At 39.5% G+C, this 23,520-nt stretch overlaps 1 protein-coding gene and 1 long non-coding RNA gene across 2 annotated transcripts; both read right to left on the reverse strand.

Annotated features, from left to right (window-relative positions):
- Positions 1 to 606: 606 nt before the first annotated feature.
- atpaf1 (ATP synthase mitochondrial F1 complex assembly factor 1) lies at positions 607 to 14,683 on the reverse strand. The gene is made up of 9 exons (XM_004572332.3): positions 14,454 to 14,683; positions 13,725 to 13,833; positions 13,463 to 13,525; positions 13,035 to 13,097; positions 12,890 to 12,940; positions 11,579 to 11,626; positions 1,733 to 1,828; positions 1,309 to 1,416; positions 607 to 1,165 (listed from the first exon to the last, which is right to left on the reverse strand). Exons 1-9 carry the CDS (start codon positions 14,666 to 14,668, stop codon positions 983 to 985), a joined length of 936 nt encoding a protein of 311 aa, XP_004572389.2. The 5' UTR covers positions 14,669 to 14,683; the 3' UTR covers positions 607 to 982.
- A 3,827-nt stretch (positions 14,684 to 18,510) lies between these two features.
- On the reverse strand, positions 18,511 to 21,477 carry LOC143413233 (uncharacterized). The gene is made up of 3 exons (XR_013093858.1): positions 21,140 to 21,477; positions 20,569 to 20,883; positions 18,511 to 20,424 (listed from the first exon to the last, which is right to left on the reverse strand). It is a non-coding gene; the product is annotated as an uncharacterized LOC143413233 (long non-coding RNA).
- Positions 21,478 to 23,520: the final 2,043 nt, after the last annotated feature.

The raw sequence follows: 23,520 nt of genomic DNA on the forward strand, positions 1-23,520 counted from the left end.
GTATTCTGGCTGGAGGGTTTGAAACCAGCCACAAAGGCTTATGTAACATCTGCTCTTATACTACAGGGTAAAGTTGGGTACATCCACAAAGCATACCAAACCTCAGAAGCAGCAGCACAGGTTACCTGCCCACAGCTTACATGTAAAGAAAGTAAATCTAGTAAAGCTAAAACAATTTTGTACATGACTCGTTTCTACTTTCAGTTATTTCTAAATTCTGCACCAGAGCCTTTGGTGCCTCACTTGCAAAGTTCCACTTTAGGCCCAGAATATATGTTTATGTCATTTTATGCAGAGACTGCCCACCTCTGCTGCACTGTTGTTAAGGGTGTTATTATGGAAGTTTCTGATAAATCCATCAGTGTTATGTGTCAAAAGGAAGGACACACGTGAAATGTTTCCATCACTGTTAAAAAAATAAGTAAAATCTGTCATAAATATTTGGTTAATGTGAACTCTAACGTACAGTAACAGTTGTATGGAATGATACCACACTGATCATTAATAAGTGGTCAGTCACAATCCAGGCTGTGAAGACTTTCCTGTTTGCCTCAGTATTGTGTTTAAAGTTTTTCTTCTGGTTAGAACGCTGACTATATAAACAGGTTACAGTTTTGAAGATGATTTATTACTTAATTGGATTCCTATGAACAATGTTCTTCTGCTTACATCACAGTCTGATATGAAAAACAAGACAAAGTGAGAACTATTTATTATAGAAGTGCTCACTTCAACATTATTTTCCCATTGAGGCAAACTGACAACACACAAGATGTGTAGTAAATATTGAGAGAAGCTGTTTGTGCTTCTTTAAGTTCTTTTTTCTGTAATTCACAGCTGCTGCTGGAGACTGCACACACAGAGCAAGAAGCAGCTATATCCCACTGGAGCGTGCTGAGCAAAGAAGCTTGGATATCTTTGCGACTGTACACGGAGACCAACAGTTCCTCAGCAGGCTGTCTGGTGGCAACTTCAGTCCATCTCAGGAACCCGTGGAAGGGTTTGCAGGCCCCAAACCGCTCTGCTCCAGCTCTGCTATGACTGACATGTGCTTGAATTCTGCAGGGTGGTGGTTAAACATCTCCACCAATCGGTAAGTCTCCTGTCTCTGGGTGCCGTAGAAGAGCTGCACCTGGTTAGCCAAACACTGAGCCTGCTGGACGGTCTGTGGAGATGAGGGACAGATGTTGAGGCCTTAAATACACATCAGGTGTGACACACTACATCCGCTGCATCGCTGTATTTGTGAATCTCTCAAGAACATAAAACCTCTGAAGTCTATTCATATAGGCTCGTATGTGGACTTACTATGAACTTGGGATCCATCTCTGCTGTCATGAGCACGATGCCCTTCTCCTCCTTCAGGTCTGGGTAGTGGTATAGGATCAGCTGACTGGGAGCATTCTCACCCAGCGTCTGCACACAGACACCATCAGGTAATTTACCGTGATAAACTCAAAGTGGAATTACGAGATTTTGGGCAAAGTTGCTGTTACTGTAAATAGCCAAGCATGAACAGATCAACTCATTTCCAAAAAATGTAATTGCTAATTTCAAAAATGTAAAAAAACAAAATAAAGACTCTCTTTCCATCTTTTATGGTTAAAAATACCAAAGGAAAGGTGCCAGAAGGAATGACTCTGTAAAGCCTAGTTTCACAAGCTCCGGAATCCAGAGAGTAATGACCTTTCCCAGAAGCATGTCAAGGTGTTGTAAGTCTGAAGCACTTTACCTGGACGTTGATGAGGGAGGTGAAGTGGAGCTCGTGTCGGGACCACTGACCCACAAAGAACTCGTAACCCTCTTTCTGAGGCAAAGCGTAAAGGAACTGAGATGAAGGAGAAACAGAGAAAAGTCACCGAGGTGACGACTTAGAAAAAGAGGGAAAAAAATTGGGCTGCCTGAAAACAATAACAGCATCATGAAAGTCTTGATGATCAGATGGTTAATGAATAATCACAGGTATGACAATTTAATGCGTCATTTTCATAACATAATTGGTGATATAGGTTACAAGCAAGTCTGGCGCTGAACAGAAATTGTCGCGCTATGCTCCTTTATTTATTGTGCATAAATAGTGAATTGTCCTGACACAATATTGTGTTTCGCTTCTGTTATTATGGTGCATTGACAAAAACATATACTTTTATTCACAGGATAAAACAGTTGTTTTGTATCACTAATTGCCCAGTACGATTACAGCATACAGTATTATTGTCACTGCTACATTTCTGTAACGCGTACCAGAAATTATTTCCACTACTAATTAATTACCGTTGAGCTCAAAGGTTATATTAATAAACGGTTAATGAATGTGTGTTTATGACAACGATTTGTGAGACTGGTAAACTTATGATATGTACGATGGTCTTTCATTCTACACGGTGCATTTCAAGGTCCTGCACCCATCCGTCGGTAAACTGTACCTGGGCTTGTTGCAGTGACCTGAAGTTACTAAACTTCATGAGTGTGTGCACTCACTCCAAGAACCGTATGATTATAAATATGCATATAAATATGCTACGATGAGATAGCTGACTTCATCTAACTAGCAAATGTTGTCCAGGCTACGTTGGTGATGCAGTTTTTTTTAATGTGTATGATATTTTTGTCATGCGATTTTAAAGCCGGTCCTACAAGCGCATCCAAGAATAACATGCAGCTTATCTCAGAACTGTCGGTGAAAATTATTCTTGGAGCTAGGTTTAATTGAGCTGCATTTTAAAGAGGTGCAATTTCACAATTTGTGTATATTTTCTAAGTTCACTATTTTGTCATGTGTTGAGAAAAACACAGATTTAAAAATTACATGGTCTAATATTTACATTTAGCATAACTGCAACATGCTTTTTTCGTTTTTTTTTTTTTAAAGACTCGAAAGGACTTGAAATTCAAAATTTCAGACTTGTGACTTTACTTGGACTTTTACACCAGTGACTTGAGACTCGACTGTGACTTGCCTGACATTACTTGAGACTTGACTTGAGGATAAAGACTTGAGACTTACTTGAGACTTGCAAAACAATGACTTGGTCCCACCTCTGCTGGTTAGAGTTGCATGGATCGCAGATTTATCCGTTTTTTGTGAATATAAGCTGCTGACTGGTGAGCAGAATTTTCAGCTTGGTACGTTAGTGTTCATCAGTTAATCATAAAACATATTTAGTGCTTATAACAAATATATTATGCTAAATAAAGACAGATTTTTCCACAATGTATATGATAGTAAGAGTTAGTAAGCCTCTATTAAAGTCTCCCTCTGCAGTCTGTTGTTTCTTAGATTCAGCATTGAAACTGAATTTAAAACAAAACATAGATGACATTCTGTCGTCTCATCAACCACCAAGATCTCACTGCCTACAGACATTCAGTAACTCTCATTGGATAATGTTAATAAATATCTTTCACTAAATATGAACGTTTTCTACCTGTCCTTGTTAAAATTATGAAAGAAGTTATTATGCCTGAGAATCTCTAGAATGTCGAATACTTTCCACTAAACAGTTGTCTTCTACTTTGGTTAGTTTTTTTAACAACCATTTAAAAAACATATTTTGCTTTTGTTTTATTTTTTACTGCAATTCCTGTAGAGTAGCTTTTATAGTGTTAATTCAGTATGTGCTACAAAATAAAAGCCTTTCCTTTACATTAGGTTTGTGGGCATTTTATTTTGAATTGTTCCAATCATGGCACTTCAAAGGAACAGCGCATCACAGGAACAGCCTGTGATGTCACAGTGCACATTCTACTGGAAAACCCTATAAATAGGGGAGACGTTCAACCAACTTTAGTGGATCTCGGATGGCAGAAACACAAAGCAACCTGGTTGTTAAAACAAAGACAAGGCGGACGCAGAGAAACGCAGACGCACACGCTGACGCATCTACAATGGCAGAAGCAAAAATAGAAATGGTCATCACACCAAAACCTGAGGTTGATAAAGCCGCACAACCAAATACTAAAAAGTCTCCTGTGGCACAACCACCAAAGGAAACGGTTGTGAAACCAAAGAAACAAAAAAAGCAAAAACAGAAAAGAGTGGCTGAAGAACCAAAAAGACCAATTACTCGGGCATATGCCCGGGCTCTTCTTGAAGCTCAAAGCAGCACGGGTGATGGAGCAAACCCGAAAAATGAAGAAATGCAAAAAAACACTGGAGCCACTCCTGAAAAAGAAAAGGCTGAATCCCTCCCCATTTCAAATGCAAAGGAGGACATGGAGAGAGAGAGAAATGGGAAGAACCCCAGCAGACCAAACCCTGTGCCTAATGGAGGGAGCCCGTTTAATCCCTGGCACGAGATTGCTGCTCTCAGACACCAACTGGAAGCCTCCCAATACCATCAGAACGACCTTTACTGTAAAATGGTAGGTGCAAACAAGAGGGCCTCTTATCACCAGTTTCAGGTGAACAAACTTCGTGAAGAAATTCACGAGAACGAGCGAAATCACGAGGAAACGATTAAAGGCCTCATAGAGCAGCTGGAAGAGGCTTCTAGTAATAAGCCCAATGACATCAGTGAGACAGACACTCTCGCAAGTGACAATGAAGCTATGGTCATATTGGATGAGGTGATTGCTACCCTGCAGGACCAAATCAGCCACCCTACCACAGAGCAGTGTGTGGAGTCTGCCACTCCAACCACAGAGGCTTCACACACTGACTCTGTAGGACTGAAGTCCTCTAAGGAGGCTGAATTTGAGCTCAAATGTAGGATTCAGCAAGAGCAGATTGAGATGCTCCAGAAACAGCTCCTAGCAGCTCAAAATCAGCTTGAAGAGCAGGCCGTTAAACATAGGCAGGAGCAGGAGACACTCAACCTGGAAATCAGTGACCTGAAATCCCAGCTCTGCCCCAACAAGGCCCTTCATGATTTGAAGCTAGAGTCTCTGGAGCAAGAGCTGAAAGGGGCCAAAGCTTCCTCACTTAAAATCCCACAGCAGCACAAAGAACAAAATTCCACTGCTGCAAATGAAATGCACAAATTTGAGCTTCCGAAAGAAAACGAGACTGGAGAACAGGAGAAGATGGAAAAAGAGGACTCACGGCCATCCACTGCAAGGTCTCTGCAGGAGCCTCAGAAAGAAAAAGACACCACAGAACAACAGAAGATAGAAAAAGAAGAGTCAGCTGCATTTTCTGTACAGGAATCTTTGCAAAGTCTACAAGACAAACAGAAAATGCTCAATGTCAAGGTGGCTGAACTCAAGACTGAAGTTAAGAGCCTGCCAGAGATTCCGCCAAGGAAGAAGAAGAACAAGAAGAAGCGGAACTGTGCGCGTCCCCAATTTCACATAATTGGTGTCAACATCAAGTCCTAAAAATCATATTTATATACAACTAAATTGTCAGTGAACATTTGAACCCCTCTCGGTCAAGACAGAAGGCCACCCCTTCCTGAGCCCGGTTCTGTCAGAGGTTTCTCCCTATTAAGAGGGAGTTTTTCCTCTCCACTGTCGCCAAGTGCTTGCTCATAGGGGATTTGGGGGCTTTTTTTTAACACCAACCACTGAAAAGTTCACTGACATCAAATTTAAGACTCAGCAAATATGGAAATGGATCATTCGTCATCAAGTGAGGAATCATCCATTTAAAACATGTTTGCTGAGTCATATTTAGTTGTATATAAATATGATTTCTGTCACACTAAGGCCAATCACAGACTAATTTGGACAATTGGTAAAAAATAAATAAATTGAAAAAATTGAAAAAAAGTAGTTGTGTCATTGTTTCGTGTAGATTTCAAATAACATGCCATTTTATGTCAACATATTTCTGTTACATTTGTAGTGCTCGTGGTTTTATATTCTTATGATCCTGTTTGTTTGATGAGTATATCCTTCTGCCTTGCTTCACATATTTACTGCTGCTTGGCTAGCTTTAGTCATGCTAGCATCAGCACGGGTAGAAACAGATACACATCAGAGACATCACATGTAGCTTGTGTTTATGTTCAGAGTGACACCTGATTTAAAAGCAGGCAGCAAAGCACTGAGCAGCATATCAGTCAGCACAGAAAACAAATGCCATAAATGTCATCAATTAGGCTGGAATAGTTTGTTTCTAGTGGCTTCTATCAGAGGTGTGGACTCGAGTCACATGACTTGGACTCGAGTCAGACTCGAGTCATTAATTTTATGACTTTAGACTTGACTTGAAAAAATGTTGTAAGACTTGTGACTTGACTTGGACTTTTACACCAATGACCTGGGACTTGAATTGGACTTGAACCGGTTTACTTGAAAAGACTTGATATTTCACCCCAAATATAAAATGTAACATGCATATTATATAGAGATTGAAAATGTGATGTCATTCTGGGGTAGAACCACAAAGGATTCTGGGAACTCGTGGCAAGAGGTACTAGCGCACGCAGGCTTTTAATTGAAATCAGTTATACAGCGATAAAAAGAAACACAAAAAATGGCAAGAAGCTGTTGTATTATTAACTGCAATAGCCGGTCACATGACAGCCACGGGAAGCCGACAGGTAGAGAAATCGGTTGTTATCGGATTACGTCGTTGAAGAGAAATTGTTCGAGCCATGTTTCCGAAGTAACAAAGAGGCGACGGATGGCCTGGATCGCAGCCATTCAAAGACCAAATATAACGTCCCAGAACACTCCAGCTCACAGGTTAGTCTGCTCCAAGCATTTCCACAAAGGTCAGTCTGCTGTAGTAGTTAATGCGTCATTTTCATAACATAATTGGTGATATAGGTTACAAGCAAGTCTGGCGCTGAACAGAAATTGTCGCGCTATGCTCCTTTATTTATTGTGCATAAATAGTGAATTGTCCTGACACAATATTGTGTTTCGCTTCTGTTATTATGGTGCATTGACAAAAACATACTTTTATTCACAGGATAAAACAGTTGTTTTGTATCACTAATTGCCCAGTACGATTACAGCATACAGTATTATTGTCACTGCTACATTTCTGTAACGCGTACCAGAAATTATTTCCACTACTAATTAATTACCGTTGAGCTCAAAGGTTATATTAATAAACGGTTAATGAATGTGTGTTTATGACAACGATTTGTGAGACTGGTAAACTTATGATATGTACGATGGTCTTTCGTTCTACACGGTGCATTTCAAGGTCCTGTACCCATCCGTCGGTAAACTGTACCTGGGCTTGTTGCAGTGACCTGAAGTTACTAAACTTCATGAGTGTGTGCACTCACTCCAAGAACCGCATGATTATAAATATGCATATAAATATGCTACGATGAGATAGCTGACTTCATCTAACTAGCAAATGTTGTCCAGGCTACGTTGGTGATGCAGTTTTTTTTAATGTGTATGATATTTTTGTCATGCGATTTTAAAGCCGGTCCTACAAGCGCATCCAAGAATAACATGCAGCTTATCTCAGAACTGTCGGTGAAAATTATTCTTGGAGCTAGGTTTAATTGAGCTGCATTTTAAAGAGGTGCAATTTCACAATTTGTGTATATTTTCTAAGTTCACTATTTTGTCATGTGTTGAGAAAAACACAGATTTAAAAATTACATGGTCTAATATTTACATTTAGCATAACTGCAACATTCTTTTTTCGTTTTTTTTTTAAATACTCGAAAGGACTTGAAATTCAAAATTTCAGACTTGTGACTTTACTTGGACTTTTACACCAGTGACTTGAGACTCGACTGTGACTTGCCTGACATTACTTGAGACTTGACTTGAGGATAAAGACTTGAGACTTACTTGAGACTTGCAAAACAATGACTTGGTCCCACCTCTGCTGGTTAGAGTTGCATGGATCGCAGATTTATCCGTTTTTTGTGAATATAAGCTGCTGACTGGTGAGCAGAATTTTCAGCTTGGTACGTTAGTGTTCATCAGTTAATCATAAAACATATTTAGTGCTTATAACAAATATATTATGCTAAATAAAGACAGATTTTTCCACAATGTATATGATAGTAAGAGTTAGTAAGCCTCTATTAAAGTCTCCCTCTGCAGTCTGTTGTTTCTTAGATTCAGCATTGAAACTGAATTTAAAACAAAACATAGATGACATTCTGTCGCCTCATCAACCACCAAGATCTCACTGCCTACAGACATTCAGTAACTCTCATTGGATAATGTTAATAAATATCTTTCACTAAATATGAACGTTTTCTACCTGTCCTTGTTAAAATTATGAAAGAAGTTATTATGCCTGAGAATCTCTAGAATGTCGAATACTTTCCACTAAACAGTTGTCTTCTACTTTGGTTAGTTTTTTTAACAACCATTTAAAAAACATATTTTGCTTTTGTTTTATTTTTTACTGCAATTCCTGTAGAGTAGCTTTTATAGTGTTAATTCAGTATGTGCTACAAAATAAAAGCCTTTCCTTTACATTAGGTTTGTGGGCATTTTATTTTGAATTGTTCCAATCATGGCACTTCAAAGGAACAGCGCATCACAGGAACAGCCTGTGATGTCACAGTGCACATTCTACTGGAAAACCCTATAAATAGGGGAGACGTTCAACCAACTTTAGTGGATCTCGGATGGCAGAAACACAAAGCAACCTGGTTGTTAAAACAAAGACAAGGCGGACGCAGAGAAACGCACACGCTGACGCATCTACAATGGCAGAAGCAAAAATAGAAATGGTCATCACACCAAAACCTGAGGTTGATAAAGCCGCACAACCAAATACTAAAAAGTCTCCTGTGGCACAACCACCAAAGGAAACGGTTGTGAAACCAAAGAAACAAAAAAAGCAAAAACAGAAAAGAGTGGCTGAAGAACCAAAAAGACCAATTACTCGGGCATATGCCCGGGCTCTTCTTGAAGCTCAAAGCAGCACGGGTGATGGAGCAAACCCGAAAAATGAAGAAATGCAAAAAAACACTGGAGCCACTCCTGAAAAAGAAAAGGCTGAATCCCTCCCCATTTCAAATGCAAAGGAGGACATGGAGAGAGAGAGAAATGGGAAGAACCCCAGCAGACCAAACCCTGTGCCTAATGGAGGGAGCCCGTTTAATCCCTGGCACGAGATTGCTGCTCTCAGACACCAACTGGAAGCCTCCCAATACCATCAGAACGACCTTTACTGTAAAATGGTAGGTGCAAACAAGAGGGCCTCTTATCACCAGTTTCAGGTGAACAAACTTCGTGAAGAAATTCACGAGAACGAGCGAAATCACGAGGAAACGATTAAAGGCCTCATAGAGCAGCTGGAAGAGGCTTCTAGTAATAAGCCCAATGACATCAGTGAGACAGACACTCTCGCAAGTGACAATAAAGCTATGGTCATATTGGATGAGGTGATTGCTACCCTGCAGGACCAAATCAGCCACCCTACCACAGAGCAGTGTGTGGAGTCTGCCACTCCAACCACAGAGGCTTCACACACTGACTCTGTAGGACTGAAGTCCTCTAAGGAGGCTGAATTTGAGCTCAAATGTAGGATTCAGCAAAAGCAGATTGAGATGCTCCAGAAACAGCTCCTAGCAGCTCAAAATCAGCTTGAAGAGCAGGCCGTTAAACATAGGCAGGAGCAGGAGACACTCAACCTGGAAATCAGTGACCTGAAATCCCAGCTCTGCCCCAACAAGGCCCTTCATGATTTGAAGCTAGAGTCTCTGGAGCGAGAGCTGAAAGGGGCCAAAGCTTCCTCACTTAAAATCCCACAGCAGCACAAAGAACAAAATTCCACTGCTGCAAATGAAATGCACAAATTTGAGCTTCCGAAAGAAAACGAGACTGGAGAACAGGAGAAGATGGAAAAAGAGGACTCACTGCCATCCACTGCAAGGTCTCTGCAGGAGCCTCAGAAAGAAAAAGACACCACAGAACAACAGAAGATAGAAAAAGAAGAGTCAGCTGCATTTTCTGTACAGGAATCTTTGCAAAGTCTACAAGACAAACAGAAAATGCTCAATGTCAAGGTGGCTGAACTCAAGACTGAAGTTAAGAGCCTGCCAGAGATTCCGCCAAGGAAGAAGAAGAACAAGAAGAAGCGGAACTGTGCGCGTCCCCAATTTCACATAATTGGTGTCAACATCAAGTCCTAAAAATCATATTTATATACAACTAAATTGTCAGTGAACATTTGAACCCCTCTCGGTCAAGACAGAAGGCCACCCCTTCCTGAGCCCGGTTCTGTCAGAGGTTTCTCCCTATTAAGAGGGAGTTTTTCCTCTCCACTGTCGCCAAGTGCTTGCTCATAGGGGATTTGGGGGCTTTTTTTTAACACCAACCACTGAAAAGTTCACTGACATCAAATTTAAGACTCAGCAAATATGGAAATGGATCATTCGTCATCAAGTGAGGAATCATCCATTTAAAACATGTTTGCTGAGTCATATTTAGTTGTATATAAATATGATTTCTGTCACACTAAGGCCAATCACAGACTAATTTGGACAATTGGTAAAAAATAAATAAATTGAAAAAATTGAAAAAAAGTAGTTGTGTCATTGTTTCGTGTAGATTTCAAATAACATGCCATTTTATGTCAACATATTTCTGTTACATTTGTAGTGCTCGTGGTTTTATATTCTTATGATCCTGTTTGTTTGATGAGTATATCCTTCTGCCTTGCTTCACATATTTACTGCTGCTTGGCTAGCTTTAGTCATGCTAGCATCAGCACGGGTAGAAACAGATACACATCAGAGACATCACATGTAGCTTGTGTTTATGTTCAGAGTGACACCTGATTTAAAAGCAGGCAGCAAAGCACTGAGCAGCATATCAGTCAGCACAGAAAACAAATGCCATAAATGTCATCAATTAGGCTGGAATAGTTTGTTTCTAGTGGCTTCTATCAGAGGTGTGGACTCGAGTCACATGACTTGGACTCGAGTCAGACTCGAGTCATTAATTTTATGACTTTAGACTTGACTTGAAAAAATGTTGTAAGACTTGTGACTTGACTTGGACTTTTACACCAATGACCTGGGACTTGAATTGGACTTGAACCGGTTTACTTGAAAAGACTTGATATTTCACCCCAAATATAAAATGTAACATGCATATTATATAGAGATTGAAAATGTGATGTCATTCTGGGGTAGAACCACAAAGGATTCTGGGAACTCGTGGCAAGAGGTACTAGCGCACGCAGGCTTTTAATTGAAATCAGTTATACAGCGATAAAAAGAAACACAAAAAATGGCAAGAAGCTGTTGTATTATTAACTGCAATAGCCGGTCACATGACAGCCACGGGAAGCCGACAGGTAGAGAAATCGGTTGTTATCGGATTACGTCGTTGAAGAGAAATTGTTCGAGCCATGTTTCCGAAGTAACAAAGAGGCGACGGATGGCCTGGATCGCAGCCATTCAAAGACCAAATATAACGTCCCAGAACACTCCAGCTCACAGGTTAGTCTGCTCCAAGCATTTCCACAAAGGTCAGTCTGCTGTAGTAGTTAAAGTTTAGTACTTTGCAGCTATTCAGCCAAACTTTGTTGCTGCTTTTGAAATACCCATCAATCACTTTCTGCAGCTTTTTTTTTTCTTATCTTCAGTATTTTTATTCCTTCGCTCCGAACTTTGGTCAGTGTTGCTGTTATTAAAGTGTTCAGAAATAACGTTGGCTTAGCTTCCATAGCTTGCTGCATTGATCTTACCATTGGGCAGGACTGTGATCTGCTGAAAATCATCTCATAGATCTGTGTCTGCAAATACAAGAGAGGAGAGAATATTAGATCATTATGAACAGTGCTTATCACAATTTAATCTGCAACTATAAATATTATCTTAATGGCATCGTTGCAGTGTTAGAGTGTTATTATCAGTCAATACCAAACTGCACAGAAAAGCCCCAAAGAAAAAAAAATCTGCAATTTAAATGTGTAGATGAGTCAAAAACAAACATTCTATGAAAGCAAGCACTTTATTTTTTTCCTGTGTTATTACTGACACCATGTCAAAGGAACTCTCTGCATCACTGCACAGCTTGTCCTTTTGCTTGTACATCATATATGAGTTAGCATTACCTAAATAGCAATGAGACCACAGACTGTATATAAAATATCATCTTGCCCTGTCAGACAGCAGATCATCTTCCTCCATCTCACCAAACATCCTTCATTACATCCATGACTCTTCTCTCTTTTCTTCCTGCTCTGCACACGTCCAAACCATCTCAGCTTTGTTTCCAAACATGATCTGTGCCTCTTATGCACTTGTTTCCAATCTTGTCCATCCTGGTCACTCCAAGTGAATCTCTGCCTCCTGTCTTTAGTTCGACCATCACAGCTGGTCTCACTCCCATCTTGTAAACCTTCCCTTGCTCATGTCCTTCTGTCACAAATCACCCCTGGCGCTCGTCTCCACCCAGTCCTGCACCACAACTCACATACTTCTCTATCACTGCTGACCACCTCATGCAGTACCATCGAATTATTATTTTTTTTTAAGTATTTGTATAAAATATCACATCATAAAAATTAAACCCGATGCTAAATTTACAAAAACCTGCATTCTCTTGCATGGACAGCAGGGGGTGATTCCTCCTACTTGGTTTGGTTGTGAGGAAGAACATGGCCCTCAGCTTTGTCACTCTGTGACCTAAGTAAACACTTTTTTGGTCAGTCTGTGGTCTCAGCTCCTATTTACAAGTTATGCTAAATAAAGCACAAAGTTCATTTTGGAAATTGAGCTCATTATTAGAATCAGAAAGACAGAAAAATTACGCTACGTTCATTGGCCAATTAGTTAATCACAACTGTTTAGCCAATGAGCATGTTGTGTCACTTGATTTCTCTGTCACATTCGGTGTTTAAAAGCACATCTTTCCATCAAAGCTCACTGAACCATCAGATTTACTCTAAAGACTAATAGACAAAAACAAACAATCAGAAAGCCACCAAATATGAATATTATTTTCACATTTAAATCCAAGCAAAAAATAAAGGAGATAAAAACATAAAGCTCACTGGGATGATGGCGCTGACTGTATCCTTGGTAGAATAATACTTCATCCAAAGCTGAGAGAAAAACAGGAAAGGTGAAAACAGTTTCAAAAGGTTTCTGTACAGAGAGTCTGAGGCTGATGTGCACAGGCCAATCCCACACAATCACCTCTGCAATCTCCTCGCCTGTCTTGTCCTTGATCATCTCCAAGTTGAGGATGGAGCCCAAAGTCTAAAGAAAACACATCACAGTCTGAGACAACAGCAAAAGGGGAAAGTGACTTGAGAACCTCACTGTAATCACTTAAGTTGCTAACCAGCTACTGCAGTCACTCACAGCTTGCAAGGAAGATGCTAATGTGCCTGCAGACACTTGTGCGCTACATGCCAAGTGATGTAAAACAGTGGAAAGTGCGATGTAAACCAGAAACAGAGACAATTCACCTTCAAAATAAAAGCTGCAGCTTTTAAAATGCTGTTAGAGCAGTTAGACATAACTCTTAAATTGAAGGCGAACTGTCTCAGTATTCCATTTGTGTCCTATTCAAGATCCACTGCTGCCAACTGAGGCCTAAACCTCTTCTATCTTTAGCTCACCTTATTCTTTGTAAAACCTCCTGATGTTGCGTCACCAGCTGCCATCTTGTCCCTTTTTTCCAGCTGCAAAGATTTCCACAGCAAAAAGGAAATTCACTGACTACAACCAGACCATCCTAATGCAAACCAGTTACACACATCTGAATAAAATTGTCTACGCAACAACACAATTGTTAACAAGTGGTTGTTAGAAACGAAACAGTTTCTAACTAGTCCATTGTCTCATCATGTTGTTCAGTTGTGAGCCCCGCTGATACTCCACCTCCTGCTCCATAAATCGGACAAACTCTGCCTGCTTCGAGTGTCCCAGCACTTCCTTATTGGCTTCATGCCTTTTCTCCAGTCGGGTCTTGTACTCCTGCGGTTTGGCACTACAGAGGATTCAGACAAAGTCAGTGTAAAAACAAATTAACTAACTAGCTATCTGTGTTTAATATCACTATTCTATCATGACTGTAACTGTACACATCATTATCATCTGATCACAGTTATTATTATCTTCAGGAACTTTTGATGAAAACATTAAAACAACCAATAAGTCAACGGTAACAGTGGAGAGTGTTTGTAGTTATACTATAATCCATTTTCGTGGCTTTATAATGATAACATAATGAAACAAGTAAACTGTTAAAAGCAGAAATTCATTCACTATCTTCCACTGGGTACTATTCCAACAACTCTCAAAGTAAACAAATGATAAAAGATTCACATTACATTTATGAAATGAATTCAATGGATATTTTTAATATTTATATATATTTCATATATACTACATGCTGGATTTCTCCTGCATTTTCACACGCCGACCCATTATAGTTTAACAATAGATATTCATATTAAAAACATATCAATAAATAATATTAGACAACTTCACTGTGGGTGAAATCTTTGAAGAGATACTCCGTATACCTCAGCGTTAATGTGAAACTGTAAACGACGGGAAACCTATCGTTTGTAAGGGGGTTGTGGTGGTGTGTGGCTGGTGGCTGACCTGCGCAGTTTCTGGATCTTGTCCTGGTACTTGCTGTAGTACGGATTCTCCTCTAGCTCGGACTCCTTCCGCACCGAGAAGGCTCGGAACTGGACCGGGACCAGCCCGGGGATCAGCGTCCTGATGCCAGTGGCCCTGACCGCTAACATCCCCCGGTACAAACATGACATTTGCACCATTGCGGCCGCCATCTTTCCATCGTTCCCGTCCCACATCTATAATACTCCGGCGGAGAGAACGGTTTACATATTGGTTCCGCTAAAAAAACAAAACAAAAAAACAACAAACAGTTATCGCAAATAAAGTATCGACTTGTTTTAACATGTTTGTACTTGGACTACATTTACACCACAATAACAAAGTCATGTTTTTTAGTAGCAAAATATGACTTTTTACACAGAGAGAGGGAGAGAGAGAAAATTACAACTTCGTGTTCATAAAATGTGTAAATAAAGTAAAACTAAGTAAAATTAAATGAAAAATTAATAGTTCACAACACGTAATCCTTTAAAATTCATCTTCAAATATATATAGGTATAACAATTGGGAAGATAAGATAAGATGAAGGCAATCCATGCGGCTTTGTGTACATTTTTACAATGCTTGTATCTCTAGGCAGATGATCTCAGAGATAAGTGGACGCCTGCAATTTCCATCCTTATGTTACAGCCATTCCCTTAAAAGCTGGAGGATTATTCTCGTTATGTATCTCCAAATGTATCAAACAGCAGTGGTGAAAGATGAACTGCTTTAAGTCTGATACCTGTTCTGACACACTGTAACCTGTAGAGGTCACTGTTTACTTTCAATAAAAACTTCAGTGTTTTCACTATACATCAAAGCAGCCTTTGTTATATTAATGCCCTCACTTACTGAAGACTATCAGCTATATAATAAACTGCTCCAACTCCGAAGAGTCACTTACAGCTCTGACTTTGTGTGTGTGTGTGTGTGTGTATTATGCTGGCTGTAAATTTAATGAGATGTGTGTTTCCATGGTGACTGTCTGAGTGCTCCTGTGTTTACTTTCCACAGCCAATCATTTTTCAATCACTAATCAATAAACAAAGCAGTTGGGAGCAGTTCACAGCAGATGATTATGGCATGCGTGGTTGTGAGGTTATGTGTTCATGTGTAGCAGATGCTGCATAACATATATAAGAGACAACACTATTAAGGAGGTTAGCTCATTTAAATAAGAGATGATGAATTCTGAAGATTTTTTTGTCTGCAGGAAAAGTTTTTATTGATTGATCCAAGATAATGTTGCTGAACGTCTTTAGGGGAAACTGTATGTATACAGTTTCTGCACGCAGCACATGTGTTTAGCGCTGCTAGAAGTGAACTTGGTATGTGTTGTTGGTGTGTTGTAATTTTACAGAAAGGCAAGAAGCAGAGGTAACGATCACCACCTCCTTTAAAAGAAGAAAAATGCATGTTTGCTACTGTTTAAATACCTTATTAAAACACAATATTTAATGACTTTGCGCTATCTCTCAATATTTTATGCACTCTGCATAGACTCCTTCGCCTGAAGAATTGTAAAATATTCTTATTTCTATAGTTGTTATTAAAATCTTCACTATTATTATTTCATTAGTCAATGAAGAGTGTTGGTGGATTTAATTTTTTTCCTTTAGTAAAAGTAGCGTTGCAAGTCTATGTAAAGTCCTCAGCATGTACCCCAGCACATGTAACTTAAAGCATTAAAGGTAAAAGTACTTATTCTGCAGAAAAATGTTTCCCATTAGTCTTACACGGGTTAATATTACTGTTGCAAATGTGTAAGGATGGTCTTATTTTAAATGTTTTATATAATTTGTTTTATCTACAGTATGAATTCAATTCTATAAAATGTTATTTTTGTGGTATGGGTGACCTGTATTATGTATAAAAGTGGTGAATTAATGAATTCAGATAAACAAACCTACAAATTGATTATTAAAACATATCAATAACATTTTAAATCTACAGAATGACACATTAACTGTCAATATCTGCAGTGGGATTAAAAATATTAAAGAAAACTGATGGTGGTGTATTTGCAAAACAACTGTGCTAAACGTAATAAAATTCCTCTCTACATTTCGGGCAAGGTCATTACAGAAAACGTATTTATTTAGATGATTAATCACAGAATAAGTTTGCTTGGTTACTTTTTAGCTGCTCTGTTTTCACACACATGCAATGTGCAGTCTCTCACATGCAAACTGTAGCTGATCTCAGAACAGTGAAAGCAGAATCAGGACAAGCTGCTCTTTTGCTAAACCGACAAGAGGTTTATCCACAAGAGCACGCACAAGCAACCAGAAAATGCTGCTGGCCTCTAATGAAAACGACATAGTCAAGCAGAGTCAAGCTAGCTTCTAACTGCAGCCATTAGTTACTAGAAGGAAGTCTGCAAAGAGGCAACGTGAGATGTTTTATGTGACAGAACATTGTTTGAGATGTAACATTGAGATTGATGAGATCTCTTTCAATAAAAAGGTTTTTTTATTTTTTACTTTTTTTATTTTTTTTTACTGAGCAAGCACTGTTGTATATGAAAACTGCAATCTAGATGGCATCAAACTGTCAGGAACACACATAAAAAAACCCATCTAAAATTGCATATTGAGTTATACATGGAATATTTTCACCTCGTTAACAAGCAGCCTGCAAGTCTTTAGTGTTCTCTGCTGTGCTTTTATTCAAAGACTTAACAATAAAAGGGTTTTAAAGTAAGAACAAATCTTGGAGAAAAGGCCGTTTTTGGCAGTGTTGACTTAATTTTTTAGGTCTGTGAATAAATACAGTCACTCACTGTGCTGTCATGCACAGAGAGTGGCACTTCCTCCTTTCTCACTGACCTACTGCTCTCCTCCGCCTCCTCGTCTCTTGGTCTCTCTTGCTCTCTTTGTTATGGGGGTCCTGCATGGAAGATGTATATTTTATGTGCAGCTCTGGAGGCTTTTACCATTAATTATAGAGAAACACTAAGCTCTCCATTTGCCGGACAGATGTTATTTTTTACTTAAGGAGAGAAAGGGGACTGTTCCATAATTCAGAGGTAATCCCGCTCACCAGAGAACAAATAAATAAATGAATAAATAAAGAAAGAAAAAGCAAAAACCACAAACATTTGGTACTCTGCTCCTGCGTGCTCAACACAGCAGCATGCACAGATTTCCTCCACGGTGTTCCACCTTTAAGTGCCTTCTGCGTAATAAATATGGAACAGCTGCTCCATCATTTCATTTTTTATTCAACCTCGAAGTATTTCTGAAAATCACAAACACACACACACACACACACACACACACACACACATTGTTGCAACATTTTTGAGCTTCAGAACAACGGTTGGATAAAGATGCCAAAGTGGAATTATTTGTTTCAAATCCAGACAATAATATAAATAATAATAAAGCAAAAACAAACAAACAAAAACACTCAGTCAGATATGGCACTATCTGTTGTTTGATATAGCAACAGACATATAAGACAAGTTTCTGCTGTCAGAACCTGTGACACTACCACAGGTACACTGAGAAACAGAGATTATAGGCAAACGTGATAATTCAGTCTTATTTACTCGCAACAGGAACAAAACAGATGTGTAGGTCTACAGTTTGCAAAAATATACCTTTTAAATAATGGTAATTTTTTAATACCACAAAGATTTGTGAAGCGTTGGGATTTCGGCTGGTCGAACGAACATGCGACATGCGGTGTTGGACTTTTTGCTTCAGTATTTCCATCAATAGTAATTTATTTTGTCCCATTTTGTATATATGAACCTATTAACAGGCTAATTGAAAAATGCAAATGACATGATTGATGTAAGTGTTTTAAAGAACCTTATTTCCAGCAGCTCACGAGGGGGCTCAGTCATTATAAAACTAATTATTAATAAAATGCAGCTCTGTGATAGCTACATCATTAAATCAAAAGCACAATAACTGAGTTTTTCTTTTTTTAATAATACAGACTGTTTCCTCATTACAATAAAACAATATATGAGAAACAAGAGTACATTTGAATGTTTTTTAAATGCATCAACAAAATAAAAGTAAGCCAAAAAATAAATAAATAAATAAAAATAAATAAATAACAGAAGTCAAATGTACTTTTTTAAAAAAAGTGGATCTTAAAAAAAAAAACTACATATAACAAGAAATAGTTAAAGGGGGCATTGCTTCATCAGCTGCTTGACGTGTTGCTGGGTGTCACGTTCATTTGAGCAGTTTTGCAAATATGGCACCTCATTGAGACTGAGCCTTTGCTGGATATGTGAGATCAAGAGTCTGAGACAATGTGTCCAAAGTGATCATGGGCTGGATTCACACGCTGAAGTGAGCTCACAGGCAGAATCTTGGAGTCCATGATACATGACACTGATTATTTTCCCCAATACCCTGGAATGAGCCACTACTCTGAGGCATGAAATGTGAGTCAGAAAATAAATAAATATCACCACTGCAGAAACTAAATAATAGTGTTTTTATATGATACATTTATATCATGGGTTTTTAGGCAAAAATACATCAAAAACATCTCACGTGGGGTTTTCTGGTAGTTTTGTGTAAAACGTGATGAGATGGGGTCTCCTCATTATACGAAGAGCAGTTCAGCAGACTCAGGGTTAAACAGTAGAAGAATCATTTACTGTGGGAACTTATGCATCTTTGCAGGTCATATTATCACCCCACCTCTGAGGCTGCGCTCGACCACTGGGAGCATTTTTATATATCAGAAAATATTCTGCTCATCCCCTCATTCACATAAGATACTTTCTAATCCTATCATCTCTGTCATCTGATGAGACAGGTGACAAAGATGGTTTTGCCAGGGACACCAACAGGATGTCACAGAGCAGAATGCCTAAGCTTGACCTCTTGAGAGTTGTCCAATAGAAAGCTTTTCCAGCTTTCTGCCAACTCAGTGTCAGTAATGCATAAACAAGCATGCACTCCTGTAAATAACAAATTGGTAAACAAATCTTAAAATGCTTGACTTGTGAGGCTTTCATTCTGAGAATTTTATTTCAGGCTACTCTAATGCATATTGAATTGTGTTGAAGAAGTTGCCTGATAAACACTCCTCTGTGTCAGGGGCTGATGAGATGGAGATATTATACAAATTTGGGATCAATTTGGGATTCATCAAACCGTTTAATCCCGGATTAAATCACAGGCATGAAGTACAGCTCCTGCTTTTAGCTTTTTTTACTCAGATGCTAATCCGGGCTTAAAAATGTTGCCCGTGAAACCTGAAGTATCATTGTTTGATTTAATGATGCAGAAATATTAAGGAATCATCTGAAAAAAATCTACATATACTGAACATGTGATTTTGTTATTCACTGAGACTTTCTTTATGTAAGGAAGTGTGACTTTAATTTATGGGCATCAAAAAAGACAAGCAAATAAATAAACAAAGAAAGACTGGAAAGGTCAGCAAAAAGGATGATTATTTTTTCCCCATATATTATTAAAAATGATCCAGCTGCACGTTATATTTGTGATATTTTCACGTGCACTCTTGGCGGTCGGGCTGAGTGCACAACGTGTGCGATGAGGTTTCATTTCAAACCTTAGGGTTTTCAGGGTCTTGGGACTACTCACTTACCCTCCCTCTGGAAAGCTGAAATCGCACCCCTGGGCCGGGAGATGACCCTTATCCACACCTCCTGCACACACACACACACACGCACGGTTAAGCACTCACTCACACACACTCTGTGTGTGAGTGAAAGGATGAAAAAAAGGGTCGCACTTGGCAGAGGAATCCCATGGTTTTAGAGCGGGATCCCATTAAAAGTGCATGAGTGTGTCTGTCTAGGAATCAAGACACCCGCTCTGCTGCTGCTGCTCAGCCGATAGCTCTGTACCTGTGTATGTGTGTGTGTGAGTGTGTGTGTGTTATTTATTCATGTACGTGGTTATTAGAACATCTTGTAGCAGGCATCACTCAGTCGTACCGGTTGTATCTAGAATGAAGCAAAGGAGAGTAGGTAGCTGTTTTATCTCTGGGTCTCAGGTCTTCATAAGATCATTAACTCGACCTCCGACCTCTTCAAGCACAGTCTGCACAACTTCAAGTCAGGTTCCAGGACAGGAAACAATATACTCACGCTTGGAGGTGAGGAGCTTAGTGCATGAGTTTCATGTCGCGTTTCTGTCGCACTGACTGGTTTTCGCTGTCAGACTGTAGCTTTGTTGACCTCGAAACCTGAAATGCAACATTTTGTAATTTTGTGAAATGTGTAACAGAAACAGAGACATGGGAGGAACATTTAAAGAACAAGAGATCTGAAAAAGAGATTTCCCACCAAGATTCTAACAGAACATTTTGTCAGGTTTAGTTCGGTTTCTTGTTCCTACCTGTAATGCTGTCGTCCTTCACTTACCTAACCAAGGCTGGATACACACTGTCCATTTATTTGGTTCTGAAAGTGAGTTTAAACATGACGTCATATAAGTAATTATATTCACTGACATGACATTTGATACAATGATGATCCAGTAAAGTGAACATAAGAAATAATATGTGCACAAAATTATGAAAACATGCATAATTATGTGTATAAATGAAGATAAAAAAAATTGAATTATTTCAGCACAGATTAAGTCAGAAGCTCTCCTTTTTCAAGAACGATGCAAATATTACTTTTTGTGCACGTGGACATGTTGAACTTATATTACCTTCATTCACATCAGCCATAAAATGCAGATAAGTTTGTTTTCTCTTCCCGCTCCCCCTGATTTCCAGCTCTCCTTTGCGGCAGTTTTGCAGCCCTTGCGATTAAAACACACACACACACACACACACACACACACACACACACACACACACACACACACACACACACACGCGTGAACAGCAAAAGTCACGCTCACAGTCCGGCTTTGTTTGTCTCCTCTAGACGTTCAGTCTGTCTTCTCTCGCACCTTCGCGCTCGCTCTGAGCACAGCGCTGCGCTGATGCTCGTAGGAGCGCCGAGCAGAAGCTGCTGCAGGCTGCTGCGCTCCCAGCCAGCAGGCGGCGCTGCTCGCACGTTAAACAGGAGCAGCTGCGAGCCCACAGAAGAGGCCGAAGAACAGCAGCCGAGACTGGAGAGGTCAGAGTGAATGAGAAACGGACGAAGCCCAGTTTAAATTTACACCTCTATTATTATTATTATTATTATTATTATTATTATTATTATTATTATTATTATTATTATTGTAGGCCAGTGACTGGAGAAACTGCTGAGCTTCTATTAAAAACCCCCCAAAAAAACCAGTTTCACTTATTCCCCTTGTTTCAGCCCTCAGTCTTTCCTTTCCTTTTACTTCTACCCCTTTCATCTCTTTTTTCCTCCGTTCATCTGTTCTTTTGTTTTTCTTGTTTCTTTCTCTCCTTGATTTTTTACGTCCTCGCCCTTCATCCCGTTTCTATTTCCTCCTCTTGTCCCCTCTTTTTCCTTTCATTTTCTTCTTTTTAGATTTTCTTTTTATTAAAATCTAATTCTACCCAATTTATTTTACTCTTTCTTCTTGACTTATTTCTTCAGTTTGTTCTCTTGCCTTATTAAAAATATCTGCTTTCCTTTTCTCTCATTTTCTTAAATATCTTTCTTTTCCTCCTCTCCTCTCCTCTCCTCGTTCTGGCCGAGCTCCAAGGACGGATGGAGGGGGAGCATGTGGAGTACGCTTAGTGGCGCTGACAGCTGTCACTTTGGCTGGTGCTACTGCAGATGGGCTAACCTGAAATGAGCAGGGACAGGCCTGTAGCGGAGTGCGTCACTGACCGCCTCCTTCATCCTCCTCCTCCACGTCCTCCTCCTCCTCCTCCACAGGGAGAAGGTAGCAGCAGAGTATGTGGTGAGGGCTGAGGTGCAGGGTGCTGTGGCAGGTTGGGAGAGATAAGGCAGAGGATATAAGAGGGGTCAGTGGGGTCAAGGTGTGGTTAGCACTGACAGCAGGGCTATGAAAGTGATCCAACACAGAGCCTAAAACAAGCCTGGGTGAGAAGGAGGAAAAGAGAAAGTAAAAGCAGGAGGCAGGAGCAGTGGTGGAAGAGGACAGAGGAAGATGGAAGACGGAAAGTGATAGACTGTCGTTCTTAATGTGTGTAAATAATAATAATAATAATAATAATAATAATAATAATAATAATAATAGTGTGCTGAAATATCATAATAGCATAAATATCATTGAATGTGACAAAATGACCTGTTCCTAACTAATATATAACTAATTTAAAACATTAATAAATTGCATATTGCCTGCAGATGACGACCTTTAAAACGACTAATTAATGCTCAATAAAGAACATCCTATTAAAAGTGATTGTGAGCAGATAGATTTTGAGGCAGAAATCTTTCATATCTAAGATTATTAAAGGTGCATTGTAAAAGTTTTCCACCATTAGCTGTTCTGTAGATCAATGTGAGCACACTAAATAACCGTGATTGATCTGATTAAGAAACCAAGGGATCCTGCTGTCATTGCCCCGGGTCATTTGTCCCAGTACTTCGTGATGCTTAGTGTCTTGTGTCTTGCTTTTAGTTTTCCTTTTGTTGTCTCATCCTCTGTAGTTTAGCTCAGCTGTGTCTTGTTTTTGCATCTGTCTGTAGTGCTGCCCTTCCATTAGTCCCTCACAGAGCTTTATGTTTCAGAAGTTTATAGTTTTCACTTTCCCCTTTTGCCCTTTAAGTTCTGCAAACAGTCAATAAACAGGTCGCTTTTAGTTCAGTCCACTCTGTCTCCACACGACCGCATTTGTATCCTCCACTAGCAAGGAAGAAGACGATACAGACTGCAGTGATTACCTTATTCCTAAATCTGACTTTGGAAATGTTTTGTGAGGAAGGAAATGCAGTGTACACTGCATACCAAGGATAAATAAATCAATTTTGTTACCTTTAATTGTTTTGTGACCTTTGAGACACCAGGAGAGAGAAACTTTGAGGAAAGAGAAATGGTGGAGGAATGACAAAGTGACAGTTTCTGATTCTGAGGACTCCTGCTCATGAACAGCCAGTGCCAGACTTTGTCTTTTCCTCCTGTATCTCCGTAAATGTCTGATGTGTGTGTGTCTG

Source organism: Maylandia zebra, linkage group LG17, assembly GCF_041146795.1.
Source record: "Maylandia zebra isolate NMK-2024a linkage group LG17, Mzebra_GT3a, whole genome shotgun sequence".
Taxonomy (NCBI): domain Eukaryota; kingdom Metazoa; phylum Chordata; class Actinopteri; order Cichliformes; family Cichlidae; genus Maylandia; species Maylandia zebra.